The sequence below is a fragment of the Caloenas nicobarica genome, chromosome 19 (assembly GCF_036013445.1).
Source record: "Caloenas nicobarica isolate bCalNic1 chromosome 19, bCalNic1.hap1, whole genome shotgun sequence".
Taxonomy (NCBI): Eukaryota; Metazoa; Chordata; class Aves; order Columbiformes; family Columbidae; genus Caloenas; species Caloenas nicobarica.
The window spans coordinates 8202860-8228132 of record NC_088263.1 but is presented as its reverse complement, the minus strand read 5'-3'; the positions used below and the strand labels follow the sequence as shown (position 1 = coordinate 8228132).

Sequence of the window (25273 nt, the reverse complement as noted above, 5' to 3'; positions counted from 1 at the left end):
GGAAGCCATTTGGATATTTTACTTTTAACCACGATGGCTTTTAATTCCAGAGGAAATCTTTTGAAGTATAAGTCAGTCTTTGCAAGTCTTTGACTTTTTTGGGGGGGGTGGGAGGGAGGTTCTGTTTGGGGTGTGTGGGGGGGGTGGCTGGGTTTGGTTTTGTACATGTTTAATATTCTGGGCTTGGTCCCTGCGGTGCCGCATCTCGGGAGCACAATGTTTCTGCTCCGGGGGTGGGAAACAGCCGCTGTGGCCATGCTCACTGACGTTTGTTTCCACGCATCGAGCCTTCCTCTTTGCCTTTCTCGTGACCGTACTTCTCTTGCCAGCCTTCTTTTCTTCCTCTTTTTTTCTTTTTTCTCCTTTCTTCCCATGTAGCTTGGAAAGTGGGCAAACAGTTGGCTTTTGCTAACCTTCACCTGGTGATCTGTTGTACAGGACTTTGGGGGAATCACAGAGGGGGGGAAAAAGAAAAAAAAAAAAAAAGTTCAAAAAAAAAGAAATAAACTACTTTGACATGGTTTTTTGAGGTTGACTTTTTGTCCCTGCGTCTTCAAACACAGGCCATTGTTTGCAAAGCTTTCATGCAGGTGCGGGAAGTTCCTGCTGCTGCGGGGAGCAGCAGAGCAGTAATTGGGGTGCACACACAAGCACGGGGGATGCTGAGAGCCTTTGGCCTGGCCTCGAGCCATGATGCATGCAGAAACACAGGGCAATAACCCCCTTGGGAGCGTGGAAAGGCCCTTTTCTTGTTGGCACCGTATCGAGCCTCCTTGCTTGCAAGCTCCTGAGAAACTTCAGGGCTCCTAAAGCCACACATATAACCCCAGAGGGCTCCTAACCCAGAGCAACCATCCTAAAATCCCCGGCTTCATGGGACTTTTTCTTGTATCGCTGTCTGAGCAGCCACGATTCCCCATCTCAGCGCTGCTCTGCTCCTCCCAGGGACCAGCAAGTTCACAGCCCTGACTCCAGTGTTCCCAGCACGCGGGGCAAACACCCGCCACAAACTGGAGAGTGAAACAAGATAACCACCATAAATATGACAACTTTATTAAAATATACATATGAGTACAAATTAATGATTATATGGATAAAGTTCACTGTCTGTAAACAAATATATTAAAAAAGAGCACATCTTTTTTGTGATATAAAGTGCAGTTATGTTTCCATATTATATACAATATGTCTGCATTATGGGGGGGGTGTAAGGACTATGGAACTAACATTTGATTATAAGATAAAATTCTCTGAAATAGTATACACCTACATATTACAATTAAAAAAAAAGAAAGGCTTGGGCTTGAGTTCATTTAGCAAACGAGAATCAGCTTCCCACCATGTTAAATGCAGCTAATGAGAGAGCACAGGGATAAATTAGGAAAGAGGCACCAACCCCCTTGGCAAAGGGAAATTTGCACTTCACAGAGTTCACACCTTCCCATTGTCAACCCCAAACTTGCATAGAGAAGAGAATCTAAAGGACAAGACCTTGTGAAACACGTGCGTGTACCTGCAGTTCGGGGCAGGGGGAATCAAATATACACGACTTTATGTACAGCTCTGATAACAGGGGTGGCTCCCAATGTACAGCTTGGCACCCGAGCCGTGGGACAAGGAGGGTAGTTCTGCATCCGTGGGGATTTAAAAAAAAAAAAAAAAAAAATCACAGAAAACCCCGAAGTATCCTTAACACCGGTCTGTGGGATGTGTAGCGCTTACTAAATGGAGTACGGAGCCGTGGCGAAGGGCACTAGGAGTGGGGTGTGCGGCAGGAGCGGCAGCAGGCTTTGCTGTAGTACCAGTGGCTGCACAGGTTGACTTTGATGGCCAAAGCGCAGTTGGTTCCTGCCTGGTCCTGGCAGCTGTCGTCTGGAGGAGAAAAAGCAAAAGGTGCCGATATGGAAAAGAAAAATAAACCATTGCGAGCTCATTAACTCATTTTTTTTCCCCCCATGCACAGCCTGGCCTGAACACCACAGGCTGTGCAACAAATTAGTCTGGTTATAATTGCCATCTCCTTGATATCTGGCAGAGCATCCCCTGGAAAAAGCCATGGAGCTTCTCCACAAATATCAATGTAAGTAAAGGCACGAGAACATGCTTCAAACCCATAGGATTTACAGCTACATATAAAAAAGGTGCTTCAAACCCATGGGATTTACAGTGACATATATATGTATGTGTGTGTATATATATATATATATTAAAAGGTGTTTCAAAAAGGACCCAATGGACCCAATTTCAAAGATATAGGGGTTTCAAATTGGGTCCATATTTTCAAAACACACTATTTTGCACAAAAATCCATTGGATGCATGAAACCAGGCACCTCCCAAGCACCGTGTCACATCCCAGACCCCGCGGGACGTCAGCCAAGGGCACCCAGCAGGTCCAGAGCTGAGCCAGGAGCCGGCCCCAAATCTGTCTCCCATTTTCTTGCTTTTCTCCCACACTGTCCTTATTCCCAAATCCTATTAAAGAATTAGAACCGTGTGTTCACTAAAGATCACGGGGGCTCTGAGCCAACAGACGAGTCAGATAACGAGACAGTTACAAATCCCACAAGACATTTGGAGACCAAAAAAAATCATTAAAATAATGGCACAGACGAAACTTCCTAGACATTAACTGGAATCAGAAGCAGCAACCGAGTCAGGTCTCTGAAGCTCCCCTTTATCTTGAGGTCAGAGCGTGCTGCTTTTGAACTTGACCCTTAATTTAATGGGGTTACCTCCAGAAATAGCCAGCGCACGGTGCCCCAATATGTGGGCACAGAGGGAGAGCCGGCCTCTCTACATCCTCCCCGGGATCACTATCAAATTGCGGGGTTGGTGGCAATTAAGATGCTGGGAGGTGCTGCTTGGTGCAAAATCAATGCGGGGGGGTGCTGCCAGCTGTGGGGCTCACCTGGGGGCTCCGTGGGGCAGGGTTGTAGGTCACAGGTCTGTTTGCCAACTGGCTTCACCAGCGGGTCGCAGCCCCGGACAATGTCCTTCCCTTGGTAGCACTTCACGTCCCGCATCCTCACGCCGATGCCGCAGGTTTTCGTGCACTGGGGAACAGAAAGAGGGGGTGAGGTGAGACCCCGCCGTCGCGGAGGTCTGTGCTAAGCCAAAACCCACTAAAAAAACATAAAGTGCTTGCTGAAGATGTCAGGGCAAGGGGGTGAACTGTTTCCCTGGCTGAATGTCACGTCTCAGCCCTGCACCGCTGGCCTCTTGCTCTGTCTTTGCTGCCAGCAACATCAGCCGCCTGCAGCAGCTTCTGCCCCAGGACACATGGATGTGCTCCCACCCCGGTTTGCAAGACTAAACAAAACGAGGCGCCTGGAGCAGGGATGAGGAGGGCTGGGAGGGAACCGGGCGCAGACCTTCACAGCTCAGCCCCATGGCTGCTGGACCCCAGCTGCCTCTGCAGGGTGCCGGGGCCAACTGCACATCCAGCTCTGCATCCCCAACCTCTGCGTCCCCAACCTCTGTGTCCCCAGGAGCCATCCATGCACACCCCCAGCCACACTCCCACCAGTGGCTGCATGGAAGAGAGAAGAAGAAAAAAGAAAAAAAAAAATAAAAAAGAACAAGAAGAAAAGAGGAAAAAAGAAAAAAGGGGGAAAGGGGGAAAAAAGAAAAAAGGAAAAAAAAGATAAAAGGGGGAAGAAAAAAGGGAAAAAAAGAAAAAAGGGAAAAAAAGAAAAAAGGGAAAAAAAGAAAAAAAGGAAAAAAGAAAAAAGTAAAAAAGAAAAAAGGAAAAAAGAAAAAAGGAAAAAAGAGAAAGGAAAAAAGGAAAACAGAGATAAAAGAGAGAAAAAAGAGAAAGAAAAAAAGCTGAAGCCCAGGCCAGCCCATAACACCTCCTCTCATTGCTGTTCTCCCTGAGCCAGTCCTTTGGTACGAGGGGATGGGGCACCACATGCTCAGCACTAGAGCATCTCAAAGGAAAGGCATTTTTCTCCCCATCTCCCTCGCACAGAACCCCAAGCCGCCCCAAGTCCCCTCCCCGCTCACCTCCGACCAGGGGGTCGTGTACCACTTGAAGCACGGCCGCTCAAAGCACGTCGTCTCCTCCACGGGCTTCTTGGCCACGTCACAGTCGGCGGGGTTGCGGGTCTTGATCTTGCCGTTGACAATCTCCAGGCAGAGCACAATCCTCTTCTTCACACCCCGGCCGCACGTCGTGTTGCACTGTGGGGGTGCGAGCGGGACGGGCTGAGCCCCGCACACCCCTGCCCGCCCCCGTCCCTCCTCCATCGCCCCCCAAAACCGGCCCCCAGCCTGATGGGGGCTGCACTTACCCGCTCCCAGTCCTGCGCCAGCCAGTGTGAGGGGCAGTTCTTGTCCCCGCAGGGATGGATGGCCAGCGGTTTGGTGTCCAGGTTGCACTGTGACTCTGGCACCACCCGCCCGTCGCTGGTTTTGCAGTACACGTGCCGGATCATCCTGCCCTGCCCGCAGCCGCCGCTGCACTGCAACCACAGCGGGCAGGACGGGCGCTCAGCGGCGGGGAAGGCAGCACAGCTCCATCCCCATCCCCATCCCCACAATGGGGACAGAGATGCCTCCCCAACCCCACCATCCCCAGATCATGGAGGGATTATTTGGGCTCAGCTTAAAACAGCTGCAGGGAAGTTCAGCGCATCCTTCCCTGGGCAGCCCCACTGCAGACAAAACATCTCATGGCCTCAACGCGCTGGTGCTGAGCAAGACTCAGCACCTCTCGGGGAAGCACCAACGAGCAGGGAACCCTGGGGTGACACTCGGAGAGGTCACGGCAAAGGGGACAAGTGGCTGCAAATATTCCCCCGTGACTGCAAAGGGCGAGGTGGACGCTGCCCCGAGCGCCGGGGGAGGCAGCAAGTGCTCCCCGGGTCTTCTGCAGAAACGCGCGGTGTTTCACAGAGCTGCTGCTGCCATGGAAACTGCTTATTTTTAGCTGATGCTAATGTATCAGAATCTGGGTAAAAATAGCTTGGGATGGAAGGGGTCTCTGTAGCAGAACTGTGCAGGAAGAAAAGGGGAAAGGAAGGGGGAAAGGAAGGGGGAAAGGAAGGGGGAAAGGAAGGGGGAAAGGAAGGGGGAAAGGAAGGGGGAAAGGAAGGGGGAAAGGAAGGGGGAAAGGAAGGGGGAAAGGAAGGGGGAAAGGAAGGGGGAAAGGAAGGGGAAAAGGAAGGGGAAAAGGAAGGGGAAAAGGAAGGGGAAAAGGAAGGGAACATCATTTGGAGGTTCACTCTGTCAGAGCTGGAAGCTGCCGGGGAGGATGAGTCCGACCCCAAAACTCCCAGCACCAGGGACACAAACACATCTGCAAGCAGGCCCACCTGCAACAGGTCACAATGGCCACTCGGCCACCACCCCGGGCTCTCACCGGTCCCCAGTCGGAGACGGTCCACTGCCGGTCGCAGGGCGGCCCCGTGCAGTTCTTCTCGGCCAGGGGCCGGGCGCTGGCATCGCACAACTTCTCGTCCTCCGAGCAGCGAATGTCCCGTGTCACCACGCTCCGCTCCCCGCACCGGGCTGAGCACTGCCAGGAGGGGACGGGGGTCAGCGTCAGCAGCCCCCGGATGGGAACTGGGAGCCACTTTCTGGTTTTTTTTACATTTTTACCACGAAACTAAAACCAGACGCTGAAAATGCATAGATAACTTTCTGTAAAACAATCTGTAGCAAAGCCACTCCTCTTGCCCAAAACCTCCCAAGAGCTTCAGCAGTCAGGCTAAGGGGCAAGAGGGCTGTATCCTGCTCAGGTGCTGTGCAAACTTTACCGGGTAATGCCAGAGAATGAAAATCCAAAGCACCAAAAATACCCGATCAGAGCTGAAAAGTTGTAGCTGTCACTTAGAGACAGGGTAAGATCTCTCACCTCCTTCCCAGGAACAGCCAGCTCCTTTCCACCTCTTTGGAGAATGTTTTCCCCAAACCGCATAACTGAGAATTTTTATGCTGTGGATAAATTTGGCACCGCGCAGCCCAGTGACATTATTTAGAACTGGATTTGAGTTACTACAGTCTCACATATACACATTTGCTCCATGCATAACGTAAAGCAGGGAAAAGTGTCAACAGCACAGCGCTCAGACGCTGTGCTGATATGTTAATCCTCAGATCCCTGAAATGTGCTTTTTTTTTTTTTTAAATGCCTATTTCCCCAGCCAACTTGGCACCCTGCTTCAGATGGGATCCAAATGAGATTAGCTTTGCTGCTGGCTAAGAACAAACTACTCCAGGACTTGTCTCAAGCAATCTGTCCCTGACACATGCTGGAGGAGAATACAGATTTCTGTAAAATAAGCCACTCTGGTTTGCTACGCCAGTCAAAATAACGTGCCAGCACGTGCGCAGGGAGCTCCTCTCTACCCAGCTGGGAAAGTCAAAACATCCTGCAACACCAGGGAACGCACCAGCCCCTCCATCAGCTCGAGGGAAATGATGCACCCTGGCTTGCAGAGGAAAGGAGACATTTAAATGAGAACAAAGAAGTGTTTTGGGAGCCTCCCCAGAGGAAGAGTCCGACCACTTGTGGTGTAAAACATGGGGCGGGTTTGTGCCCACAGACACTTGGCTCAGAGCTCGGTCTGCTCTTGCTTAGAAAGGTCTGGGCTTGATTTGGGAGCAGCAATGACGCTGGCTCCTTTGCAGAGAGTCAAGGAGCGTGTGGGCTCCAGGGCACAAAAGCCACGGGCAGAGGCACCTGGGTGCAGTCAAAGACCCTGTGAGTGACCGATGGCGATGGCCTTCCCGCCCCAGAGGGGACCCAAGCCTTCGTTTTAGGGAAAAAAATTACAGGTACATGTCGCTACACATGAAATAACTGCAGCCACTGCCCTAAGAGGCAAAATCTCTGATGGTCAGGGATGAGTTTCAGCTGGAAAAGGAAAGCAGAAGCGCTGGCACATGTGCTCAGCCGCAGCATGACCAGCCCAGCGTCCCCGGGGACTCACCTCGGACCACTCCGACATCTCCCACTGGGGCCCGCAGGCTGGGTTCTTGCAGACCTTGCGCTCGTCCGGCCGGGTGATGTCCGCGGACTCGCAGAGATCGCTGTAGACGGAGCTGTCGAATCCCGGAGAGATCATCTTCCAGCAGCGGACGATGCGGAACTGGTAGCCCTCCCCGCAGGTGCGGGAACACTCGCTCCAGCTGCTCGTCTCCCACCTGCCGAGACAAGAGAGGCCGTTGTGATAAGCACGGCTGGACCGGAGCTGGAGCATCCCCCAGGAAAACCCTGCCTGCTCCCAGCTGGAGGGACGCGGCTGCAATAGGAACGAGCTGCAGTCAGGCTGCCAGCGCGCAGGAGGTTTTCCCATGGGATGGGATGTACTAACAGATGGTGGTTTCACCCAGCAGACCTGAGCTCATGCCTGCAGCAGCGGATGCTAAAACCAGTTTGCTGAGATGAAGAAGAAGCCGTTGCGGTGAGGCATGGACCCCAGCAGTGATCCCACGTCTACCAGCACGTCTCTGCCACGCTTTTTGCCCACATTCGACCCCTCTTTTCTGCCCATCCAGATAAAGGATGGAGAGGACACAACCGTCCATCGCCCTGCAAATTCCAGCAATAATGTGACACAAAGCTGCCTGCGCCCCGGTGGAACAGGCATTCCTGTACCACCATCAGTCTAACTGCAAACCGCATGAGATGGGCTGGAAGAGCTGGGGTCTGTTACAAGACACTGCCCCTTACTGTCCCGTCACTACTGTCCTGACGTTACAAGAATGAAGCAGCTTGTAAACCAAGGGAAAAGACATAAGTCATCAAGATTTTTACAGTACAGTCACATTATATCAATTATAGCCATTCTGAACTAAAGAATAAGCTACAAAATGTAAAAATCAAAATGGATCAGAATTCCTAACTCCTCTGGACATGGGGCTGCCCCACGCACGCTGGCCTTGTGCCCCATGTGGGGCTCCAAGCACAACAAGCATCTACAGGGAGATGTCACACATTTAGAGGTGTCACCTAAATTCAGAAGGGAGATGAAACCGAGGTCTTTCCCACCCAGATCAGGCAAAAATCTCTTGGCGCTTTCTGTTGGAAAAGCATTGCCAGCCCTAGCAGCATCCCGTCTGCTGCTGTACCGGTGAACGTGCCTGGCTGAGCCCCCGGCAGCTCCTCGGTTCACCCACTGCCCAGCTGCAATCCCCGGTAAATCACAGAGCAGCTCTTCTCTCTCCCAGTGCAAGCCAGGTAGCTGGAACAGCACAACTACAAGGAGGGTTGGCTTTATAAAATACTAGTGGGATAACCTAAGCATGAAAAGAGCCCTAGTGCTTGTGCTAAGATTTCTGCACCAGCCCTTGCCCTGACACAAGCAAACCTCAGTGATGTTTTGGATGCCCAAGGGACCACTTTGCAAGCTCGGTCCCTCCATCCAATTCATTCTGCCGTGTACTGGACAGTGCCTGGAATTGGTGGCAGCCCCCGGTGCAAACTTTGCCGGGATTAACAGAAGTGTTAACCTGGAAGCTTCAGCTAAAGCACTCAGGAGGAAAGTCTTGCTGCATCCCGGTGCAGCCCAAGCAGATGCAACTGGGGGAGGATGAAGAGGGTGCTATAGGCCATCCCTGCTGCCTCGCCCCCCAAATCCACACCGACCCCCTCCCCAAAATACATCCACAGCAGAGAAAGCACGGAGCCCCCCAGGAGGTGGTACCTTGGCTGGCACTCTCTCCCAGCACAGAACTCATGGACCGGCTCGGGGCGGGTCATGGCATCACAGTACGTATCATCCACTTCGATCCCATCATAGCGAACACACATCGCATATGTGGACATCACTCCTAATTTCAAAGAGAACACACACACACACACAACAGAGGACGCTTGGTGACTTTGACATCCAAACTCTTTTTTTTTTTTTTTTTTAAGCTCTATATTCCCAAACTTCATCCCAATGGAGAGCAGCAAGCTGGAGTTTCTGGCCTGCGGGATGGATGCTGTTGGGAGGGGAGGACCAACATGGGCAACGCGGCCAAGTTTGGCCGGCTCCAAAGGCGGGCACGGCCACCCCTGCCAGGGCTGGCCACCAAGATCAATATACGACTAACACATTTTTATAGGAAACACTCAGGGGTCCCTCCACCTCGCAGCCATCAGCTCGTGGGTGGAGGCAACGGGGAAATCGGTCCCCAACCCACTCCTTTCCCCACCCCCCCAGCCTGCCATGCCAGTGTAAATGTTGTGAAGTCCTTTCTGGGACCTGGCTGGGGACCAGGAGGCTGCTCTGGCTACAGGTAACAAGAATTGCAGCTCTCAGGAACATATGGTTTACATGAAACTAAAAAAAAATATATATATATCTACAGCTCTTGACATGGTATTGCTTCTCTGTGATATGTCATTAAGGCAATGAGAAAGGAGAAAGTTAAGTAAAAGCTCTCCCTGCTAGCTGCAAACCAGGGCAGAGCAACCTGGCCCAGTCAAGGGGCAAATTTCTTCAGAGGGGATCAAAGGAATCAAAAATGTCCCAGAACATGTGGCTGATGGGATCCCAGGGACAGGGATGGCTTGTGAAGCTCTCACTGTGGGCATGTGTCTGCTGGACAAGAACAAATGCTCTGGCACGCTTTAAAAAAAAAAAAATCCTCGCATTTGCTCTTTTAAGAGATGTCCCTTAGATTGTGGCCTCCTCTCTCCTCCTTTTTTTCCTTCTTTCTAATTCCAGAAGCACTGCGGGGTCTGGATTATTTCACGGATGGGGGAGCAGTGCAGGCGAGCGCACAACCCGCGCACCCTTCATCGCAAGTGATGGGGCCAGGACCCCCTAACCAAGGAGTAAAGGAGGAGAGAGACCAGGCGGCTGAGGCTTTTGGGGAGGCAAAAAGGGGGAATTTATGCAAAAATAATATGAGGCCAGGTTTTGATACCCCTGGCACCTACATCGCTGTTCCAGATTTACACCCTCGCAGCCAAGATCTGGCTCTGAGGTAGAAAGGAGTGGGAGAAACAAAACAAAAATCAAAAAGCCAAATGCTATTTTGTTCCCTGCCAGAGCTGAACAATCTTCAAAATTTCACCCTGTGGGAAGCAATTGAGCTTTTCAAACCCCTCTGAATGGTCAAAAGGGGGAGGAAGGGGTAAAAAAAAAAAAAGAAAGAAGAGGCAATATGCTGAGAGTCAGCAAGGTTTGGGGATCCTGCTGAGCCCCAGCGGGGCTGGGAAGCAAAGATGACAATCGGAGCTCCCCAAAGGTTGTTTAGCAGGATGAGGGACACGCTGGGCACTAACTCTCAGCCCCCGACGTGCCTGCGAGGTCGCTGGGCTTTGCAGGCTCTCAGCCCCCGGCTCCTCTCTCCACCTTTGCAACCAGGTGGAGCAGATTCAGGGCCGTGCTAAACCAGCTCCAGAGATGGCGAGATCCCCTACACAGCACCAGGTCCTTCCCCTCCCTCACAGACAGAAAAGTGACTCACACACCAGGTGATTTCAGCGGTTGTGCAGAATTTGGCTGCTTCATAGAACTACCTGTGGTACATGTAGAGCTGCAGGGTTCATGGGAGGAAAGCTTCCACCTGTACATGTCAGCAGCACTCACACCTTGGCCCTTTCTTAACAACTTCAATCTGTTTCTAGCGATAAGCAAACAAACAAAAACAAAACAAAAAAAAACAAAAACAAAACAAACAAAAAAGGCATTTACAAGGCGAGCGGTGACAGGCCACGTCAGACACACACATCTGCCAGCAGGCTGCATTCGATTGGGTTCGGGTTTGGGAGGGGAATTTGCTTTATTTGATGGTTGGGTTTGGTTTTTCTGATTTTTTGGGGTATGTTTGTTTGTTTTAATCAGTTTGGTTTGTTTCACAACATACCTGTCCTGAGCCCCAAGTAGAATCCCCAGCCCGGTTAGAGGCAGAGCTTCCACTGTCTAGAAATAGAGAGAATGGGATAAAAATACCCACAAGTAGTAACAGTTCAGAATTTAACAAAGTTTGCATTTTTTCTGCTCAAATACACCTGGCCCTCGGCATACAGCGACTAAAGGTGCAGTATCTCCTCCCCTGTGCCTCCAGGGCTGTGCTGCTCAACCCGGCAGAGCTTTCGGCTGCTCAAATCTCAGCAGCTCACTCCTTCCGAAAGCCAACACGTGGCACAGGAGTTTATGAACTTGCTTCTCAAAGCACACTTTGCTTTTAAACACCAAGGCATGCTATTTGCCTACCTACTGCTTTTGCCGCTCTTGTTTGGGGTTATTTTGTTTTATTTTTAGATAGGTAATTTGCATCTCTCATATCCACGCTCTGCTCAAACATGTAAAGCCATCAGGAAAGCAGTAACGGAGTCAGCCTGGTGTACAAAAATGCATTTGTCAAACCAAGAATAACAACTTCTCCCAGTTCAGTGCATCTGACATGCTGTGAGGTTAAAACACACCAGGGATACTGCACCTTTACAACAAAAGGCTTTAATTCTGTTCTCATACCTTTGTTCAAACCCTTGAAACGGCTACACTGAAATAGCGTACAAGGTTGTATCCTGACATCCACTTGTCTCTGGCCTGGCGAGATATGCAGCTTGTATGATTTCTAGGCAGCAGAAGCTCTGAAATTGCCTTATTTAGTTGTTCGTAAGAAAAAGTTGAGGTCCAGTCTATCAAATCAACCTTTAAAAGGACACTGTTGAGAATCCAGCCGTTTCCTTTCAGACCCACCCTCCTTCCACCGCCAGCACTGAGCCTCCAGAAGGATTAAAAACAACAACAATCTCGTTTTCCCTGTTGACTTTGCCTCTGTCAGTTTGGCAAACAGTTGCTTCCTGCGTTTGAAATGGAACCGAAATGAATGTGACTATTTTTTTTGCAGAAAAATAACCACCTCGGCTCACTATAAATAGTGGTTTATCTTCCCAAAACAGCTCTGCCTGGGGTCCTGCACCAGCCCCTGACCCTGGCTCAGCCCCAGCTGCTATCGGTGTGCTGGGAGAGGGCTCAAAGGATGACAGTTTTCAGTAAGATTCATTAAAATATAGTCAACATTTGCTTTTTGTATTTTTATTTTCCTGGAAAACAGAGTATTGCCTAGATCCTCCAGTCTATACCCTGCTCTTAGAGGCACCAAAGTATACACCAAGCTATCCTGTGACTGGGAACCCTGTTCCTTGAAAGGAGAAAATAATCTTACACAACATCTGAGGACAGAAAATCTTTCAACAGTGTCCCTTTAATGTATGTTATCCTAAGTAAAGAGCTGCTTCTATGTGTAACAAGGTCGCAGGGACAAGTTGTTTCCAGAGAAATCAGACGTGGTCATAGGGCAGCATTTAGCTCTTTTACCATTTCTAGCAAAGACAAAACTGTCATTTTGTTCTTCTCTATATGCAAACAGCAGCACATTGTCCCACAAAGCTAGTGGGCTTTTCTCTTTTCCTCTTTAGTATGAGCCTTTCTATAAAGCCAAGTATTTTCTTCCCTGCCCGCACTTTGCTTCTGCTTTTCAAGCAAGCAGCAGTACCAAAAATTAGCACCAGTTCCTCACCCCAGCTGAGGTCTGGGCTGCCCATCTTCCCAAAATGATCCCCACAGAAGAATAATCATCCTAACAAGCACACACAAACACCACAGATCAACGGCCAGGGTCTCTGGGCTTGTATTTCTGTGTTTTATTTCAGTTTTTATTTTTAAGCAAAGGGGGAAACTCAAGGCTCCTGTTGCAGGGTCAGCCCTGGCTGCACAGCATGGGATGAAGGACAAAGGGTAGAACCATAGAAAAGCTGGAAGGGACCTTCAAAGCTCATCTCGTCCAACCCCTGCCATGAACAGGGACATCTTCACCAGTTCAGGTTGCTCAGAGCCCCGTCCAGCCTGGCCTGGGACGTCTCCAGGGATGGGGTACCTGGTTCTGCCCTGTCTGGCCCCAGAAAGACTTGAACTGCTCCAGGAGAATAAAGCGGCACAGCATCCCTACGTGCCCATTCCTGTCCCAGCAAGGCTTGTTCCCAGAGAGGAACTATAACATACTAGGCTGGTGCAAGGGGCTCTTGTAACTGGGTAATTCCATCCGCATTAAGAACTACAGCAGTTTAGAAAGAAAATGAAATGCCCCACCTCTAACCAACCCTGTCCCAGTCTGCAAAGAGATGATCCTCCTTCGCTTGTTCATTGACAGGGAATGAAAATGAGCAAAAAGCCACCATCCATCCCAAACTGATCCTGGCAAGGATTTGGGAGGTCTCAGGTCCAAGCTCCTGCCCAGAACTAGGCTGACCCCAGTAACATACGGGGTTCCACATGGCCCTGCACAGCCCAGTTTTACCCATCTCCACGGATGGGGATCCTCCACTCTCTGCCCCACACCCAGGACAAGAGGTTTTTCTTTCTGCCCCATCACCATTTCCATCAGTGTGGCTTCTGGCTGTCCCCTCCAACCCCTTCCTCCTGGAGGAACAAGTCCAATCCCCAATGCTCTTCCCACAGCTCATGCTCCAGCACCCAGCCCATAACCCACCAAACCCCAAACCACAGCCCACAGCCCATTATGGGCTTTATCCTGCTGTGCTGGGTGCTTTAACCCTGGTCTCTGTGAGCTGAGCTAGGGCTCCTCATCCATCATTCCCACCCAGGAGATACAGTTAGAGATTAGTGCTACGATTGCAAATGGGCTTAAAGTAATAAAGTTGGGGGAAGAAATAAAGGCCTTCTCCCTGCCACCCCTCTCTTTTTTTTTTTTTTTTTTTTAAATAAGATAACATGTTTCCAACAGCATATCTTCTACACCCCAGCTGCCCCATGTCTGCCTCCACTGGCCTTTCAACCACCCTCTCATGGCCCCCCAAGCAAGGAACTGAGCATCTCCCAGCCCAGGCTATAGCCCCAGCTGAGCATAGATCCAGCCTTTTGGCTCAGCAAGCAAAACACTTTCTCTTTCAGATCTGAAAAGTTCTTATTTTATTCTAGAGAGCTGGGGGGAAAAGAGCAAGCATTGAAGAACTAAAGCAAGGGAAGAATGGGTTGAATAAAAATGCAGTTCCTGAAGGGGTTTAAACCCCCATCTTGTCTTCAACAGATGGGCAGCCAGGGACGGTGCAAAGGGCTTTTCTGCACCACAAAAAGCTGCACTGGGGCCATTGACAGTCTTTTGTGATTATCCTGTAATAGCAGAGCTGCTCTGAAGTTTAAAGCATGCAAAGGTCCCTGCATTCCCAGGAGGTAAGGAAGCATTAGCCCCATTTAACAGCTACTGGAGGGGGCAGCTGAGGTCACCCAGGGAGGGTGGTGGGGACCTCAAGGGAGTCACAGCCCCTTCGTCCCCCCCACAGCACAGTAAGTCAGGGGCTGCCCTCGGCTGTCAGAGTGCTAATGAAATGCTTGCTTTGGCAGCTGAAGAGAGAGTTTCCAAGCCAACCCACAAGAAGAGATGTTAGACTCAAGCCCTTGGCAAAGTTTTAGTGTTCTTATCATTAAGAAGTTTGTTGATACGTTTGGCTGCTTGGACATTTTCTTTAGCATAAGCTGATGTAAGGTCTGGGTAAATACAGCTAACTATAACCAGAGAGCATCTGCTCAGTGCTTTACCTCTCCTGAAGCTCAGCATCATGTTTTACAGGTGGTGAAGACTGGGAGACAGAAGAGTCAAAGCAGCAGAGCCAGGAGGAGACCCCCAGGGAGGTTTGGGTGCCATGAGGTGCACAGCAAGACCCACATCCATGGCTGTGGGTCTGGGACCTGGATGACTCTCAAGAGCACAATTTCAGCCCAAACTATCCAGGGATTGCTTTAATTTGTGGCTGCTCCCCAAAGCACCCCAAAAGACCTTGGACACAGGCTTGTGGACAAGCAGTAGCCCAAGACTCCCCTTCAACCAGCCCAGCCTTGCCCGGATCAACTCTGCTGCTAAAGATATATTAAGACTTTTTTTTTTTTTTAACCTTCCCACTGCATTTTCTAGCACTACCACTCCAAACAAGGCACTAAAAGAAGCCTGAAGTGATGGTCCTAACATCAGTCATTGAGCTGCTGCTGGAGAGTTTTTGATATACTTGTCCAAGCAATGACTAATTGCACTGCTGCTGCGCACGTTAAGGCAGCAAGCCAAAGCTATTTCTGTAGGCCCTACAGAAATGCTCTTGTTGTCCTGCTCTGCCTCTCCAGCAGTGCTTAAGCAGGCAGGAACATGCCTGGGAGCTGCTGGAATCATGTTCCTGCCAACACAAGTGAGGAGGATCAGGGGTGGCGGTCACCAGGGTGGGTAAAAAGGGGCCAGGACCAACTTCTGCTGCATCAGAACTTGGAGGAAGGGGCCTGGGGAATCAGAGCAGGACATCAAGAGAAGACAAAAGGAAGAGGCTTCTTTATGGCCGTGGCTCTGATAATGAGCCGTGACAGGCAGAGAGCAATTCACAAGCTGACAGCCATCACCACGGACTTGCCAACGTACCCACTAAGGAGGGCAGCGAGTTTTCCTCTTACTTAAACATTCTCTTGACCTTCTGCTCCAAAACCTCCAGTCCTTTCTTCCAGATTAACCCCCACCAGAAAGCTTTCACATACATCATTCTACTCCCACTTACCTTCTGGCTTCCAAAGCCGATAGAACCCATCCAATGGGGTCTGCGCTTAGTACAGCGCTATTGAGTTGAGAATAGCAACAAATAGGATTGACTATGGTTAAAGACATGTATCCTACCTTGCTTTGTGGGTTCTGTTCCCTGGAGGGCTGGTCATGGTGACAGTGGCATTTGAAAACAGTGTCTCTGCAGATGTGTTGACAGCTTTGCTGTTGCTCAGCTCCATGTAGGTGCTATTAATGGTGTAGGTCACAACACCATCCGTGTCCTCATAGTCAACATAGAGGCTGTCAATGTGTGATCCCACGGAGTTGATTGGGTCTCCCTGGGCAAAGATGCTGTTCATGGTCATGTTGAGCACCAGCTCCTTGGAGTCCGAGGTCTTGTCCAGCAGCTTGTCCGTGATGGCATTCTCCGAAAGGAATTCCCTGGAGGTGAACCTGGGGTCCAAGTCTCTGTTGTCATGGTCTGTCTGGTAAGTAGACCTGGTTACGTTTGAATCTAGATTGGAGCCAACAGGGGGAAACAACAGTGACAACCACAAAATGCATTCAGGCCGGGAGGCGAAAGCGGGGACACGCCGGAGCCTGAGCAGCTGCCTGGGAGGCCAGAGGCAGGAGCTGGGGTCTTGGGGAGGGGGAATCTCGTGGCGTTGTACCTCCCTGGGAAGAGTGTGCAGCTCTGTGGGTCTCACTCTGCTATTGCATAGCCAGAGGAGAGCTCAGCATCTGCCAGCACGGCCCCAAGCAACAGCAGAGGGCAGAAAGGAAGATGCCCACCCAGCCCCAGAGCCCATGCAGCCATGCTGGGAAAGCACTCAGGGCAGGTTGGTGGTGGGATGCCCAAGGGACTGGAGTGGGAAGGAGGTTGCTGGGGGCTGTGGAGAGGTGGGAGGTGATGGACAGATGTTGTGATGGGGAGCTCTGTGCACCCAGGGCTCCCTCCTGTCCTTGGCATGAGGCAAAGCACAGCAGGGCACCAGCACGGAGACCTTACCCACGGCCACCCCCCACCCGCTAGAAACCAGAACCTGAAGGGCAAAGAGGATTTATGAGCAGACACATTTTAAAAGAACTTTCCAAGGTTTCCAAACAACAATCCAGCAGAATCACCAGAAGTAGAAACAGAGCATTTCTCAACAAGAGCTCTGAGAAGCAGAACAGTGAGGCCCAAGTCTCCTCCTTACCTTGGGGTTGTTTGCCCTTCAGTTTTGGCTCACAGTCAATTGTTTCTGCTCTTTCATAGACCTCATTGGTTTCCTGACCTTTGCTCAAGTTTAAATCTTCCTCCGTGTCCTGCCTTCCAAACACCTGGTTCTCCAAGTCTATCCTTTCCCTGGATATTTTCCCAAAATAAGTTGCATTGTGCTGGATAAAACCCAATGGCACTTCTCCATCAAACTCTCTGCTTTCCTCGCTATCTGACTCAGAGAAGGTGTAGTAGATGGGCTGCAGATTTTTTGAGTGTGGCTTCCTCAGGAGGGTGTATTCAAACGTGATGGATGGACTCTTGCCATTTTGATTCCAGACCTAGCAAACAAATTAAATTATTAGTGGATGCAGCGAACATACAGCACACAAAACTTGTGATTCATCTTCGGCTTGACAGTTGGTGAGCATCTACTTTGCTATTTCCAATCTGCTTTCCGTCATATTGCCAGCTCCCTACAACTGGATCCCAGCACCATTTTCCAAGGGTTATTTGGCAGCGCAGCCCTGGGGATCAGCCCCAGCTCAGGGAAAGGGACTCAGAGCTGCTGTACTACAACCTCTTTTACCAGCCTAAGGCTCTATCAGCACCCAAGGAGCCATCTCTTCCCCTTCCAGAGGAGCTTGGGGCTACGTGGAAGATGGCAGGACCTGGGCTCTGGCTGGCTGCCCAGAAGGAAATTACTTTTCTTCATATACCTGGTTTCAGTTGGTTTTCTTTCAAGAAAGAGTTGAGGTTTAAGTTTTGTGGACTTCTCCAAGTTATCTGGCCCAATTTCTTATTTTTACTTTTCCCAGACAGGTAACTTGGCTAAAAATGCCAAGGAGTAGAAGAAACATCTCCCCGCAGTGCTTGAGGTGTCTTCTCCTTGCAGAGAGAGGGTTTGCCAAGCCCACCTTCATTATTCTCACACCCACCTGCATCCCAGATCACTGACACAAATAAAATAGGTTCATGCAAGGAACTGGGCACAGTCTCTACTCCCACTCCCCTTCTCAGGCTGCCCAGGAAAGCTGGGAAACCGCAGCAGGACCCTGCTCCCTTCCTCACCCCTTCCTCAGTCCAACATAAATCCTCCCTTCCCCATCACCCCCGGCCTTGCAAACCTGAAAAGTCAAAGCTCACCATTATGTTCAACCCTTGATTTGTTGGTCCTTGTGCAACAATATACTCTATGCCGGTCTCATAAACATCCATGGGCCTGCGGTACTTGAACACCGTCCCTGCAATGTTGAAGTTCTTTGGACTGTCAACTTTGTAGTTCCCATTGAAGAAATAGTAGCCAGCTTCATCAGCCACAGCTGCAAACGAGAGAGAAAAATCAGCACCATCACAGGCAAGAGCAGAAGTAGGGAGTTGTTCATCCAGGGGAAAAGACTATTAGAGTGTCACAGTAATAAAACAAGTGTTCCTCCTACATTGCAATGCATTTGTCACCTGTTTCCAACACATACCATGTGGGTACGTGCCCCAAGTTCTGGGCCACATGTCCTTCTACATTACAAGCTCCTGAGCATAGGGGCAGGTGGCTCGCACACATTAAAGCCAGAGTGTTGCTATACACAGCCCAGGTGCTCAGACTGCAGCGAGGAGAAACGCACTGGCTTGGACAACGTGGTTGTGATTTACATCGACTACGGATTTAACTCATGTCTGCAACAAAACTACGTTCATCTTCGCATTGGAAAAAGCATTAGCTAGTATAGGCATGCATTGTAAGGAAGTACCAAGAGGTTATACACACCCAGAACATCTGCAGATTTTTTCCGTTCTACTATCTGAATATCCCTTGCTCCAGCAGGAATGTGCGTTACCAGAGAATAGCCTATGGGAAACTACAGATTAATGAAAGGAACTTTGTAACAAATAATCTGAACAAAATGCTCGGTAGTCAATACTGCAACGTATCAAGCAAACTGGCCTTGAGGCAAAATTATTTTTAAGGATGTAAGGATTAAAATAAACTAATGTTGATAACTGGTAGGCTGTAAATGGACCTTATCGATAATAGAAAATAAAAATGTGTAAATTATGCATCCTGGTTTATGGCAGAAAAACACAGCCAAGGGGAGAAAAGGATACAATCTTTACATGCACAAATATCAAGTTTATCTAAACTCGTATAAGAAAAGATATCTGAAGGCTGCTTTGCTAGCTGGAGAAGCAGTCCTGTGTGTTGGTATTGAACCCTGTGCTGGCTGCTCTTCCCAAAACCCCAGCAAGAGATGACAACGTGGTTCCCCTCTGACTCGGCTTTGCTCAGCACCAGGTAAGTGATGGAGCGAGTCCTCCTACGGCCACCAACATTCCTGCAGCTCGCTCCATCTCAAACTGATCCTCAGAGAGCATTAATCATTTATTCCCGAGTTAAATCACTATCCTTAGGTTCTGTTGCTTTATATTGCACTAATTTTGGAAATCCTAGTCTTTCAAAACACCCAAGCTTCCTGTTATTACAAATCATTTAGTTCTAGTCTTACTGGGTAATGACAAATAAGACTAAAATAGACGTCAGCCTCTTGCATAACCCCCTTGCACCATTCAGCATCAGACACCTCAGGCTTCTGACAAGGGTCATGTAAAGTTACTGTTTTGCCCTTTTTTTTTTTTAATAAAAAAGGAAAGTTTTCCATGCCTAAATTTACAAGCGGCATTAACACACCCAGAACACGTGGGAAAAACTGAATCAGAGCAGTTGGTAACAGCTCAAAGCAGTTTATCAAAAAAGAAATACGTTTTATAAATGGCCCTCTGATACAAATAAAGTAAAAGGGTCCCCAAAAGCCTTACCAAGATGAGAATTTCCTTTCCGGTAACTGCCGGTCACATGAGTGCAGCTGCTCCCATCTCCTTGGCAAACTCCACATTTATCCAAGGTGTGGGTGGAAAAGAGAATGCCATCACATCCAATGGGCTAAAAAAATGCACAAATAGAATATCGAGGGTCAGGCAAGTGTCACACCCATTATAACTTTCTGAATGCTACTAACAATATTTTTGCTATAATGTTTAACAACCTCACATTTTCCAGACACGCAAACCCCTCGGAAATCAGTGTATTTGCAGGATGTTCCATCCCGAGCCTGAACCATTAACTGTCTCTGACCATCCACAGTGGTGCAATGGAGGTCACAGGGCTTGCTAGAAATGTGAACATAGTCATCTAAGGGGAAAGCATATAAAGACACATTCAAAAACAGCAGAAACACAGTAACTTTCATCCTACCAATGTCAATGAATCTCTGCCAAGCTAAACAAGCAGCAGCAACAGCACAATTGCATGGAAGCCAGCGGTTCAGAAGCTGCCATCTCTTATGTTCCAGGCTGGACAGGAGATTGCGCTTCTGAGAGCGTGACAGCCCACTGCTGCAAACCTTTGCACAGCAGGGCAGTCCCCTCTGCAGCCGGGGACACACACATCCAGTGATGCCAGCGGTGTCACCAACGGCAGCCCAGGGGACATGCTGAAGCGGCAACAGCCCCCTATTCTGTGCAAGGACTTGCAGTAGCGATATATATACACATTGCACAAAAACATATGCATGTTCACTTATCAACATTTAATACACAAGTTAAATTAACAGAGATATATTGTTATAAAGTACATACACAAGGAAGACTATATTCAGAACCATAGTAGCTTAACCAGCGCTCAGTAGCCTCCTCCTCAGGAGAAGGGTCCTGGGCTCCCAACAGCTCTAAAAATTGGTCATGATTTTTGTTTAATGCTTGATGTTGACAGGAGTTAGGTGCCTAAAAATTAAATAAAAATCTCAGTCTCCGACTCCTAAGTTACTTCTGAGCTGCTCACCCCAGCTGACCAAGCTGACTGACGGCATCTCGGTGACATTTGACAGAGCACATGAAGGGTGTGGGAGTGAGCAAATGTCACCAAAATTGCAACATGGCCAGTAATGGCCCCAGCTCAAAGGACACTTGTTCGGGTGAGCCGGACTCTTCCTGCCAGCACCATCCATCACCCTGTGCTCTCACACCCTCCTCCAGACTTCCAGCTCTCTGGTCCTCAGGAGCTGCAACCAACACAGGCAGCAGCTATGAATTAATGTTATTTTATTTTCAAGCTACCCTGCAGCTGCAAAATGCACCTTTGAACTTAAGAGACAGTTGATTGTGTCTCTGAAAAATCATTTTAAAACAGAGGAGGAGCCTTCCTGCAGGCTATAGCATCATAACTATCAAAATATTTTGGCTAAGCATTATGAAGCACACAAAGAACGTCTTGTTACCAGGATATAAAGGTTTCCATTGATATGTTTTGCCGTTATACACATGGGAATTAAATGATGAACACTGCTCCTCTCGAAAGCTCCTTCCGTTTGCAGGGCACTCCTAGAATGGGATACATTAATATCCTGATGAAAACAAAACGCAGGAAAGGTTTCTGGCATGTCTCAAACAGCAGCAAGGAGTGTTTCCATTGCCTGCCCTGTCCAGAGCCGCATCCTCCTCCTCCTCCCACTGCAGGGATAGCCGGGGAACCCCCCCAGGAGATGGTGCGAGAACCACCCACTGGATTTTATGGCCTCCAAAGCAGGTAAAAGGCCCAAAGCCCCAACGCAATGGTGATGGGCATCAAAGAAGAGAAATCCAATTACTTGGAGGGGCAACAGAGTGACAGCTACAGGGCAAGTGGTGTCACCTCTCCAAGGGGCCCAGAAATGCCATCACACAAAGCAAGCACAAATTTCCGCATCGTGTACCGAGTGTTCCCGATGAGAAAAAGGATATCCTTACTTGGACTTTGCAGAGCTGGTATCTTTTGGATGTTCCAGTGCAAGTTTTATTAGCCAGCCCACTCACTGACTTTCTTCTGAATAAAAAAATGATGGTTAGACAGGGGTCAAACCCTTCATTTCCCTTTTTTAAATATATTTGTCCCCTGTCTCTATGTAGCAGAGCCACACAGAGACCTATCACGGTCTCACTGGAGTTGATAGCAAAGGTCTCTCTGGCTTTGTTACCTGCAGCATCAACTATTCCTACGACAGCATCCTAAGAGGTATCATGGGGACAAGGGCCTGGGGACAAGGTTTGGAAGGTGTCACCTAACAGCCACACAGCCTGGAGAAGGTAGAGCCATGCACAGAGCAGCTGGGATCAGTGGGTCCCCAACCAACCCTGCACCACAGTGTCCTCGTTGCTGTGCCCAGAAGCCTTGAGAACAGAGTTGCGCTAAAACTGCTGCCCATCTGCACTAATCCCAGCAAAAGAAACTTCAGGGCCAGCACAGGAATAGCTCGGCTGGTCCTCCTGGCAGGGATGCCCAGGGCACAGCATCCTCAGGGACACACTTACCCTTCTGCACAAGCAGGTTTGCCAGACAACACCTTTTCACCAGTGCTTATCTGCTGAGCAACAACCTTCTGGACCAAGTCTACCCTCCAGCAAGCTGGAGGCGCCCAGAGCCCGGCTGGCGGGCGCCGTACCTCCGGCGGGTGCCGTACCTCTGCCGCAGGCAGTGCCGCTCCTGGGACTTGACGCCTCCCCCGCAGGTCCTGGTACACGCCGTCCACTTGGTCCACTCGCCCCACCAGTGCGCGGTGACGTCTGCCCCGTCCTCCAGACTGTTGGAGCTCTGCGCCAGGTCCTGTGTGAAGCACCGGGCAGGTTGGGAGGAGAAGCAGCGTCAGCATCTGCACCGCAGAGCCCGAGGGCATCCCCCGCCAGCCTGTCCTGAGCAAACAGGGCATTTCCTTCTCCAGCCGAGGTCAAGCCTGAGATTTCCATCTTGCAAGAAACCCTGCATTTTTCCAATTGTGTTTTCATTACAAATTGGAATGAAGTGGCAATATTTGGGATTCCTCGGGAAAGGAAATGTTCATTGTTTCACTCAGTTGGCAAAACCAAGCTCCCAAACAACCCTAAGCTCTCCAAGTCTTTTGGTGCTCTCTGACTTTTGCTCCACAGTGAATGCAGGAAGCTGAAGAGCTTGTTGCGGCCAAAAGCTTCACTGAAAGCTTCAGCAAACCCCCGCAAAACCACTCTGCAGTGGGAGAGCGTGCCAGTGGATGCTAGCAGGCTGGAAGAGCCCTTGTGCTCCCTTTGCAAATGCCACCAGGTTTGTCACTTCAGGAGGGTCCTTGACACCGCATCTCCCACCCCTCGGCCACAGCAGGCAGCAGCGTGACAATGCAGAGGGCAAAGGAGCTGCTCCACCAGCAGTGTCACCGCCACTTGTGCTCAGTGCGGCGTTCGCACCCCTTCACAAGGGGCACAGAACGTCCTGGGGGGTTCCAGCTATCGCTCATTGCAGGGGCAGGATCCAGAATCACCTGTTGGTTAGGAGGTGTCTATTAATTGTGCGTTTACTGGGAAAGGGAGAATACTGTTCCATGCAAAATAAATGAAGGTCCAGCCACTGAGCATCAAATGAACACTGCTCATCCAAGAGCATGGCATGCTCTTTCAGAGCCTTGGAAGTGATCCACGCACGCTCTTAGCTATGGATGGTACAGCTCAGGTTAAGCCCAGACTAAGGAGCTAAGCTGAGTCACACCCTTGCACTTTCTGGAGACCTGACGCATGCACAGACCAGTCCTGAAAGTCCCAAGGGTTCCCCACCCCAGACCCCCAGCAAGGCAACACCCTTACCTGAGCTATCACAAAGACAACGTTGCCCACGAGGAGAAGGGCCAGGGTGCCTTTCAGCTGGGATTGCACGCTGATGGAGATGCTGCTCCACCTCCACTTAGGTATCTTCATCCTAGAAAGCAACCAAACACTGTGCTAAGCAAAACTGACATCCAGCCCCACCGCCCCTCGAGCGCAGGGGCTGCTTTGCAGCCTGGGTTGCACAGCACGTGTCTTCTCCAGCATTCCTGGTCAGCTAAGTGACACCAGCCACCAGTGACTGCAAGGGCTTGATCCTGAAGTTATCTTTAATTAGTAGAGGCATTAACACGGTACAGGTTCACATCCCATCTTGGTTGTTATCTTTCAAACCACGACTCTGCACCGGTTCCCAGTGGCTGCACCTGATACCACAGGTGAGAGCTGGGGCTCCAAGCCTGTCTTGGAAGAGAACGTGGCTTACACCGAAGCAAGCATTGCATGAAAAGCAGCAAGAAAGAAGTGTCTCTGGATCTATAGAGCAGTCCATTTAAATATCCCCATTTACAGAACTGTTCCAAGAAGAACAAGATGAAAGGCTTCATATACAAAAAAATGCAATTAACAGCCATTATTATTCCTTTTTTATTTGTTCCACTCTAATTCCCACTAATTCCCAGGGAAGAAGCCTGTTCTTATAGAAAAGAAACCACCCACAATTAAAGAGCAGAAATGAAGTATCCCAAGTGTCAGCCTTTCATCTTTTTCTCCATCTGTCTCATGAAAGAGAATAACCCAGAATGGCATTTTCTTAAATAAAATCCAGCTCAAAACCACAATACATTTTATTGTGAACCTCGCTGCAAGAGCCAGAAAGGAGCAGGTTTCAGGAAATCATGTTTCCAGGCAATCAAAGCAGCTCATGTCTGTAAGAAAGAGGGAAAAAAAAAAAAAATCTGCCCTAAGCTAATTTCCCTTGAAAAGTAACGAGACGGCATTTTTGGGAAACACGGAGGTGGGAGAGGGGCTGCTCCCGGGGAGAGGGGCAGGACTGCAGACCTGCAACATAAAAGAGCCTCTTTCCTACCCCTTTTTCTTCCTGCAAGGGCTTTTGTGGCAGGTTTGGAAAGGCAGAATCACTGGCAACGCCAGCACAACTTTGGTATCTGGCTTACAGAAATTATCAGAGGGCTTCCAGGTCCCCAGCTCTGCTTTGCTATCACCCCAGGGTAGAGGTCCAGCATGCAAAAGACACTTTCCAAGAGGCAGATCCATTGATTAATGGAAGCCCAGAGCGCTTGGCTGGGGATCCCGGGGACAGGTGGCTGAGACTTGCCTTACACTTGGTTTTCATTAAGGCTTCCAGACACTTCTGACTCAAAGCCAATAACAGAGCTCGCTCAGAGTTTATCCTAGAGTCGCTCAGAGCTGCATGTTTAAATAGAGGAAAAATTAAAGCCGGCGCGGGGCGGGAGGGGGGAAATGTCGCCGACAAGCATCGCGGAGCTGGTAGCGGAGGGAGCCCCGCCGCAGCCCGCAGCCCGGCCGGACGGGGATCCCGGAGCGGCGGCGGGGGGACGATCGGCCCCGGGCAGCGCTGCCGGGGCTCGGGGAGCGGGGCCGGGACGGGCCGTACCTGGAGGCGGCGGGGCCGGGCGGGGCGATGCTCCGGGGCCGGGCGGTAGCGGCACGGAGCAGCAGCAGGAGGAGCGGCGGCGGCGGCTCCAGACGCTCCCTCCCTCCTTCTCCCTCTCCGACTTCAAAGGGCAGCCAAAAGCGCCGGGGCTTCGAGCGAGGAGGAGCCGCCGCAGTGGCTCCCCCCAGCCCGCGCCGGCCGCTCTTATAGCGGCCAAGGGGGAGGTGGAGAAGGGCGGGGGTGTGGAGGTGGAGGCGCGGGGCGGGGGGGGGAAAGCGGGCGGAATTCACACCTCTCGGCCCGGGATGCCCCCACCCCGGTTAACCCCTCGCCTCCCCCGGCGCCGGCTCCGCAGCC

The 25273-nt window shown here is 50.3% G+C and overlaps 1 protein-coding gene across 7 annotated transcripts; it reads right to left on the bottom strand.

Annotated features, from left to right (window-relative positions):
• Positions 1–1108: 1108 nt before the first annotated feature.
• Positions 1109–25071, bottom strand: ADAMTSL2 (ADAMTS like 2). Of its 7 annotated transcripts, none has more exons than XM_065648689.1 (19): positions 24917–25071; positions 23323–23434; positions 22176–22318; positions 21466–21541; positions 20958–21060; positions 19728–19873; positions 19501–19624; positions 18455–18535; positions 17836–18011; positions 16688–17030; positions 15621–16002; positions 10465–10568; positions 8654–8780; positions 6938–7151; positions 5365–5520; positions 4295–4465; positions 4008–4184; positions 2911–3055; positions 1109–1872 (listed from the first exon to the last, which is right to left on the bottom strand). In XM_065648689.1, exons 2-19 carry the CDS (start codon positions 23431–23433, stop codon positions 1754–1756), a joined length of 2898 nt encoding a protein of 965 aa, XP_065504761.1. In that variant the 5' UTR covers position 23434; positions 24917–25071; the 3' UTR covers positions 1109–1753. The 7 variants fall into 7 exon arrangements, with proteins under 7 accessions (XP_065504761.1, XP_065504763.1, XP_065504762.1 ...); XM_065648691.1 differs by having other exon boundaries at positions 16766–17030; XM_065648690.1 differs by having other exon boundaries at positions 21466–21538.
• Between the last annotated feature and the right edge of the window lie 202 nt (positions 25072–25273).